Source organism: Dendrobates tinctorius, unplaced genomic scaffold, assembly GCF_039654945.1.
Source record: "Dendrobates tinctorius isolate UK_male_01 unplaced genomic scaffold, ASM3965494v1 ptg000257l, whole genome shotgun sequence".
Lineage (NCBI taxonomy): Eukaryota > Metazoa > Chordata > Amphibia > Anura > Dendrobatidae > Dendrobates > Dendrobates tinctorius.
The window spans coordinates 4,505,454-4,512,742 of NW_027361924.1; the positions used below are offsets into that span (position 1 = coordinate 4,505,454).

General features: G+C 49.2%; 1 protein-coding gene across 1 annotated transcript; it reads right to left on the reverse strand.

The window, feature by feature from the left end:
• Nucleotides 1-2,541: 2,541 nt before the first annotated feature.
• GID4 (GID complex subunit 4 homolog) lies at nucleotides 2,542-7,275 on the reverse strand. The gene is made up of 6 exons (XM_073558487.1): nucleotides 6,943-7,275; nucleotides 5,620-5,679; nucleotides 4,569-4,676; nucleotides 4,381-4,482; nucleotides 4,099-4,229; nucleotides 2,542-3,638 (listed from the first exon to the last, which is right to left on the reverse strand). Exons 1-6 carry the CDS (start codon nucleotides 7,117-7,119, stop codon nucleotides 3,575-3,577), a joined length of 642 nt encoding a protein of 213 aa, XP_073414588.1. The 5' UTR covers nucleotides 7,120-7,275; the 3' UTR covers nucleotides 2,542-3,574.
• Between the last annotated feature and the right edge of the window lie 14 nt (nucleotides 7,276-7,289).

A 7,289-nucleotide genomic window follows, 5' to 3' on the forward strand; every position in this document is an offset into this window, starting at 1 on the left:
CTATGGGATTTACAATCCGCAGTGCACATTCTGCGGATTTTTCCCTGCGGATTAGGTGCGGTTTTAAATCCGCAGCATGTCAATTCTTTCTGCGGATTCCGCTGCGGTTTGACACCTATTCCATTGTCCAGGTGTCAAACCGCAGGGGAAAATCACAGGCAAATCCGCAGGTCACCTTACCTGCAAATGCGTGCGGAGAAATCCGCAGCTCAATAAGCACTGTGTGCACTCACCCTTAAAATGTGCGTTGCAGACTTTCCAGATTTGGTAATCTCTCACTCGTGGTGCCGTCCCTGGAAAACTCTGCAAGTTTTCCACCTAATCCAGACAGAAAATCTGCAGCGTAGCAGCCATGTGTGACTGTACCCTTAGGGGATGTGCACTCGGTTAACTTTTTTCTTTCTTTGGGGGGGGGGGGGGTGTTTAAAAAAAAAAAAAAAAACAACACGTTTACTAGTGGAAATAGCTTCAAGAATCGCTCTTTCTTGGGGAGTTGTTTTTTTTTTTGGCTTTAAGCGTTTTTTTTTTCCCCATTGACACGTTATTTTGGAGTATTTTGCTTGGACAGTGCCGAGTTTGGAGCAGATTCAACAAGGAAAATGACATGAACTTCCCCACCTCCGATCAAGCATTTTTCAAAACCAGGGAAAAAAAAAAAAATAAATAAATTTTAGGCAACATTCAAACAATGAGTATTTGGTCAGTATTTTACATCAGTATTTGTAACTCAAAATAACGAGTGGAACAATCAGAGGAGAAGTATAATAGAGACACGTCACCACTTCTGCATTTTTCACCAGCTCCTGGTTTTGGTTTCCAGATACTGATGTAAAATACTGAATGTGTGAATGCGGCCAACAGGCTGAAAACCTGCAAAGTAGATTCACAATGTAAATGAAGTGTTATTGAAGCCACTTTACAGGATCTACAAAAAAACTCATACTCTTAGGCTATGTGCACACGCCGCGGATTCACCATCGGATTTTTCCGTGCGGATCCGAAGGTAAAGTGACCTGAGGATTGGCCTGCGGTTTTCCCCTGCGGTTTGCCACCTGGACAATGGAATAGGTGTCAAACCGCAGCGGAATCCGCAGACAGAATTGACATGCTGCGGATTTAAAACTGCAGCTTTTCCGCAGGGAAAAATCCGCAGCATGTGCACTGCGGATTGTAAATCCCATAGACTTACATGGTACTGTACCATCTGCGGAACTGCTGCGGATCTGCAGCGTGTGCACATTACCCTTAGAGGTTCTTAAGGCCGGTTTCACATCTGCGTTTCAGGGCGCAGGCCGCCGCTAAGCCCCGCCCCCTGCCGCGCCTCCGCCTATCGGCGCATGACGCTGCATGCGTCCCCTATCACTGGGGACGCAGGCCGTGCGCAGTATGCGTTTGGCAGCGCATGCATCCTTTTGACGGTGCACCGACCAGCGCCAAACGCAACCTGTTGCAATTTGGTTGCGCTAGGCGCACCGTCAAAAGGACACATGCGCCGCCAAACGCATACTGCGCACAGCCTGCATCCCCAGTGATATAGATGGGGACGAAGGACGCGTGCAGCGTCTTGCGCCGATAGGCGGAGCTACCGGCAGAGGCTCGGGGCTTAGCAGCGGCCGTCGCTGCTCCCTGAAACGCAGATGTGAAACTGGCCTAAGACTCCGTGAATACAATAGCCTTTTTGCGGAGTTTTCGGAGCAAAACCTCCAAGATGAGTGATTGAGACTTTCTGCTCCATAAGCTTCTCTAATAAAAAAAAAAAAATAAAAAAATTAAAAAAAAAAAAAACACACCATGTGCACACATTTTTTTAGTTGCCGGCAGGTGAAGCAGGTTCCTGTAGGGTTTTCAACCATTGTTCACCACCAGCATTTTTTACCCTCTATCCTCTGAAGCAGCCCAAAGAATGATTGCTTCTTTTTGCCCTCTTGAAGGTTTCCCAACCCTGCAGCAGTTAAAGAAGCTGAAATATGTGCACTGTGCATTATGTTTCGTTGATGGGGGGGCGGAAGACGCAGTGTGCACACAGCCCAACAATGAAAACCTTCACACAGAAGTGCGCAGCTGCCACTTCATTTTTTTTTTTTACACTGGGCAAAGACTGATGACCTTGCAACCTTCCATTTCCAGGCTGATCAAGCCTCCTACCATCATCATAGATTATTTTTTTAATTATATTTTCTTTATTGTGCATTTGCTGCAATGAAATATCAAATCGGTTCTTGTGCTCCAGTTGCTGCCAGAACTCAATGCATTGCGATGTGCCCTAGTGCAAGAGATGCTCTAGATTAAATCCTACATTTACCCGGCAGTCTTCTGCCACACTCTATGGTATATTATTTTATATATATTTAAAAAAAAAAAAAAAAATCAATTTGACCTCTTCATCCACTCTAATCAGTGTAAATGTCACATTGAAGCAACAAGTCAGCAGTGTAACTGCAAGAGTTTTTCTTTGATGGGGAATAAAGAAAAAAAAAAAAATATTAAATGTGTTTCTCAACAAATGTGCAGCGACTGTGGAATAGATGAGAAGCCTGAAGCTCTTTTTTTTTGGCGGAGAATCAGAGAGAAAAGCCAGCCACGCTTTAATCCATGACACATAGCAAATACGACAACAACTCCAAAACAGGCTCCTCGCAAAAAAATTAAAATATAAAATGGTCACTTGCATCAACAGTCCGCCTCGCCGCTGGTCACTTTTTTTTTTTCTTTCAACCCATTCAGCTGTGGTGAGCACAGTCTGCCAGCCGGTGGCGCTGTTCCCACACTTTGCACTTAGACCGTTGAGAAGCTCGGATATACAGAATTCATTAAAATGAGACTGAACAAGCAGGGGGTGCAATGCGTCTCCGTCACCCGTTTAGGTATACCCTGGAAAAATAGGCCGCCGCAAAATACGGAACTGAATCTTCAGCAGCTCGGTCGGCTCTCAGGAGGCATCCATAGAATTTTTTTTTATACTTTGATTAAATATATGTGTATTTATAATATATATTTATAGATATATATAAAAAAAATCTGACATTTCCCATTTTCAATGTGAAAACGGAGAAGTGTATTGCAGTCCGAAAAACTTTTCCTTTTTGACATTGGGACCGGAGGACGGGGTGGGAGGAAAAGATTTGCTAATAGATATTAGGAAATGGGGTAGATCCCCCATAGATGGAGTGTGAAGCTCGTATGTTCAGGGGGGTTTCAGCAGCACCCACCCCCACTATTTTGCATTTGTCCAGGGTGGGTGCAATAATCCACGTTCTGGTCCAATGGGGTGCATTTAGGCAAAGGAGTCCATGTTAGTCTTGGAAGGATAAAGCTGGAGGCGCAATAATGTCAAGCAGGAAAAAAAAAAAAAAAAAAAAAAAAAAAAAAAAAAAAAAAAAAAAGAAAAAAAGAACCCAGTGGATTAAAATAAAAATTGCGTACAGAGTGGACGCCGCTGCACGCGTCATTGCTTTAACACTCATACATTCTTCTCAGAGTCTCTCGGACAGATAGGAAACGGCAGGTTTCGGTGCGGTCAGCTCCGCTCTGTCGGTGTTACGGTGGTGATGGCGGCGGCGAGGTCGGGCTCCTGTCACCGGAATTCGTAGATGGGTGCACTGTGTTCTGGGACATGCGTCAGGTTTAAGGACTGATACCTGCAAGGTGAAGAGAAACAGAGGGCTCATAAAAACTCTTCTAGCTAGCAGCGAATGGAAACAGCCTTAGGCCGGGATCACACAAGCGAGAAACTTGGACGAGTCTCGCATGTTAATACCCGGCACTCGGGAGCGGAGCGTGCGTCTGCGAGACCCGTCCGAGTGTCGCGCATGTGTGATCCCGGCCTTACTTACAGCTACTGGTTGGCCAAGTCCAATGCTTTGCAAAAGCAGATGATTAGTTACAGTAATCATGAAGTGATGGCAATGCACCTGCGCTAAGGGATGGAGAACGCCTTTAAATGGTACCGTATTGCAAGGCATTATATCGCCATATGGTGCCAAGAGCTGCAAAACACTAATACTAGAACAGTGCCCTCTTGTGGTGCAAGTATTTTTTTTGCCTTTGAACATTACATTCTTCTTGCAGGAATGTCACGTCGAGGCCGGCAGCGCTCACCATTCTGAGCTCCGGTGATAGTAGTAACCCTCTATGGATGCCGCCGACTTCTGGAAGCAAATGTAGTAGAAGCCGGCAAAGGAAGCGCCGCTGATGTCTTTGATTGTGTGATCAGGCACCAGGAACTGTTCCTGCAGAGGACGGAGAGAGGAAACCATGTAAACCCCAAATCACATGGATGGATGGGGGGGGGGGGTCTATAATCTGAACCCTTCATCCTATAGACAGGGGGGGGGGGGGGGGGATAATAGTCCCTTTACGAGATGTTACAGGGAAACGCACCTTCCACCTCATGAAGACGTAATCACCAGCTTTCAGTTCCTCGAATCCAAAGTCATCGGAATTAAAGGTTTTGGCGTACTGGTAGAAAGCCTGGAACTTCCCCTGTGTGGAGAGACGATGGATCAGTGCCCAGGGGGGCCGAATACGAGAGGCAGAGAGCGACCGGCCCACACACTGCCCACGCTCACCCAGTGCTTCCTGTCCACGTCCTCATCCGCGTCCCACTTTCTGGTTAGGAAAGGATGTTTTCTACTGATTATCTCCCCTTCAAAGAAGGTGGTGAGGGTCGGGTATTCCTAAAAAGAGGATGAAGGAGGCTATTATTATCATATTCTATAGGTAGAAGCTGTAATACCAGACAATGGGAAAGCTGAAGCATCTCGATCAGTCAGAACCAGAGGTGGCTGCAAGTGTGTGACCCTCTCCATTCACTTCTATGGAAGTAGTGATAATTGCCAAGCGAGCATGCTCCCACAGAGGTGATGAGAGTGGAGCATGGCGACCACTTCCTTATTCCTGGCGGCAGAACATGGGTACCCAGACTAGAAATAGACACAGGGTTTAGAAAAGAGGGATTCGCAGCCAGAAATATCGGAGATGGGAATACAACTCACAGAGACCCAGCTCCTAGGACAGTGCGTTATATGGGCGCCAACCGACTTTACGCCCTGCAGCTTCCCTTGCTTCTTATTTTTAGGGGGGAGGTCCAGATGGCAGAGTCATAGCGAAAAAGTCTCCTAAAATGCACACGAGAAAAGAGGACCCCGGTGCTCTAAACCAAGAAGCATCACAGCAGCAAAACGGCAAAGTGCATGGGGCCGCCGAGTGGCTTTCTGATCTGCATTGTGACCCTGCTTTTGCTAAAATACGGCATTGTCCCTCCAGACCTAGCGCTGCTCTCGTCCTGGGGGATACATGGGCATCATCACCTCTAAATACCCCACACAGGAAAACCCTAGGTTAAAAGCAATGTCTAAACAGCGCCAATGCCATTTTCGCAGTCGGTGTGTATGAACAAAGTGATCCGTGCTGGATGGAGAGTTTGCCTATGATGATTATTTTTAATCCTCCATGCCTTTAAACAAAAAGAAAATAAAAATAAGCCCCCCTAAATATTCATGACCACCATTTCTATACGACTTGTCCAGCCATCTAGAGTATTCCCCACGGCATTCAGGAAAAGGGCTCCATGGCAGGGTTGTCAGTAATGGGGCTCATTCTACCTGTAGGGTCACTCACCTCAGTAAGGCCTTTTATCTTCAAGTATCCACACAGATAAGCATTTTCCATGTCCACGTGCTGCGGAGCAGAAAGAGGTTTACTAGCACCCGAGCCCCTATGACAACACCTCCTGTCCCCCCCGGAATACAGCATTATCACAGTGGCACTGCATCACAAACTCAACAGTACCCTAATAAAGAATCAGCGTCCCACAGAGGCCCAGCATCTCTAACATCACACTCATGCCTTGGCAGGGGCGTGGACCCTACTGTGCGGTACGTCGCTGCTCCACGCAGGTCACCGCTAGATGGAGCAAGTGCTGGGACTAGAGGGGGGGGGTCACAGCTATCAGCAGGGCGGCACCGCAGGAGACTCGCTGCCAACGGCACAAGACCCGCAGCCAGAGAGAGGCTTTATGGAAGGTTTTCCCACCTATTATTGCGGGTTTGTTAGCGTTGTCTCCAGTATGAACCATCGGAGATCAATGTGAGGAGGCAAATCTCTAAGCTCCAATGTCGCAGCCTGAAGGTCTCATGGTCTACACTGGTTACAACTGTAACAACCCCACAGCTGTGAACACACGATACAGGTGACTCCATGGATCCCTCCACACTCGTGACTGGCTGCAGCGATCAGGTGATTGACAGACAGGGCGTCATCAGATTTAAAGGGGCAAGAGATGTTTCTCTAGTAAGGCCAAGAAGTCCAGACGTTCCTGCAGAGCGTGACATTCCCGTGTGGCTCCAATTCACGTAGAGAAAGCAGAAAACGATGAAAGAGGGAAAAGTGTTACAAAGCTGCAAAAGAAAAACAGCAAGTTGCTGCCTTCAGAAGAGCAGTCACTGCTGAGCTTTTGTCACAGTGTATCAGTCCCATGTGCGGATCTCAGGCGGCTGCGTGGTGACGGATCGTCTGTTGTGACCCCACTGTGTATCATCACTATGCAGCAGAGGATCGGTGCGGGGACAGCGGGGGGCTACACAGGGAGAACAGCAGCCACGTCCTCGCCCTGTGGGGGGCAGTATACACCAACGATGGGGGACCGGGCGGTCTACCGTGATGTTTGCCAGGGATCAGAGGGGTCCGGCAGCCGCTCATCTCCCTGCAGCCCAGGCAGAGGGGGCATTGCTGATGATGGTGGTGACGGCAGCAGGTGAGGACCCCCTGATAACGCATCAACGGGGCGACAACGGGGGGGGGCAACCTGTGCTGTCTCCAGGGAAAGTGGGGTGCAAAATAGGAAGATAGGGGGTGAGGACATAAAATAAGGAGCAGGGACAGGAGGGACCCCCGGGCCCCTCTCTCCTGGAGAAGCCCCCCATGCCGCACAGGGCCGCTCACCTGCAGCACCACCTCCACATCGTACGAGTTGCCTTTGCTCTTCTGGTGCCCCCGGAACTTGGAGCCGCTGTACAGCAGGGTGGTGGCCACCCCGGGCTGCTGCGTGTTGATGGGAGGTGGCGGGATGAGGGACGAGGAGCCGGAGGCCGTGCTGCTAGCCTCAGTTCGGACCGGCATATCCAGGGCCGGCGCCCCCTGCCGCTGGGCACAGCTCGTCCCGCAGGGCTCGGCCGTTTCTCCGCTCCCGGCCTGAGCGCCTGGGCCTCTTCACCACCGAGCGTAGCGATTGGCCGACAGACGCTCCACCCACACCCTCACCAGGCGATACGATTGGTCGAGGAGCCGAG

Bases quoted from the DNA above. Each gene is read 5' to 3' on its own strand.
- GID4 (XM_073558487.1), bottom strand. From the start codon at position 7,119: ATGCCGGTCCGAACTGAGGCTAGCAGCACGGCCTCCGGCTCCTCGTCC. The intron at 4,677-5,619 runs GTGAGTGACCCT...TCCTCTTTTTAG, and splicing joins AGATAAAAGGCCTTACTGAG to GAATACCCGACCCTCACCAC. The intron at 4,483-4,568 runs GTGAGCGTGGGC...CTCTCCACACAG, and splicing joins ACGTGGACAGGAAGCACTGG to GGGAAGTTCCAGGCTTTCTA.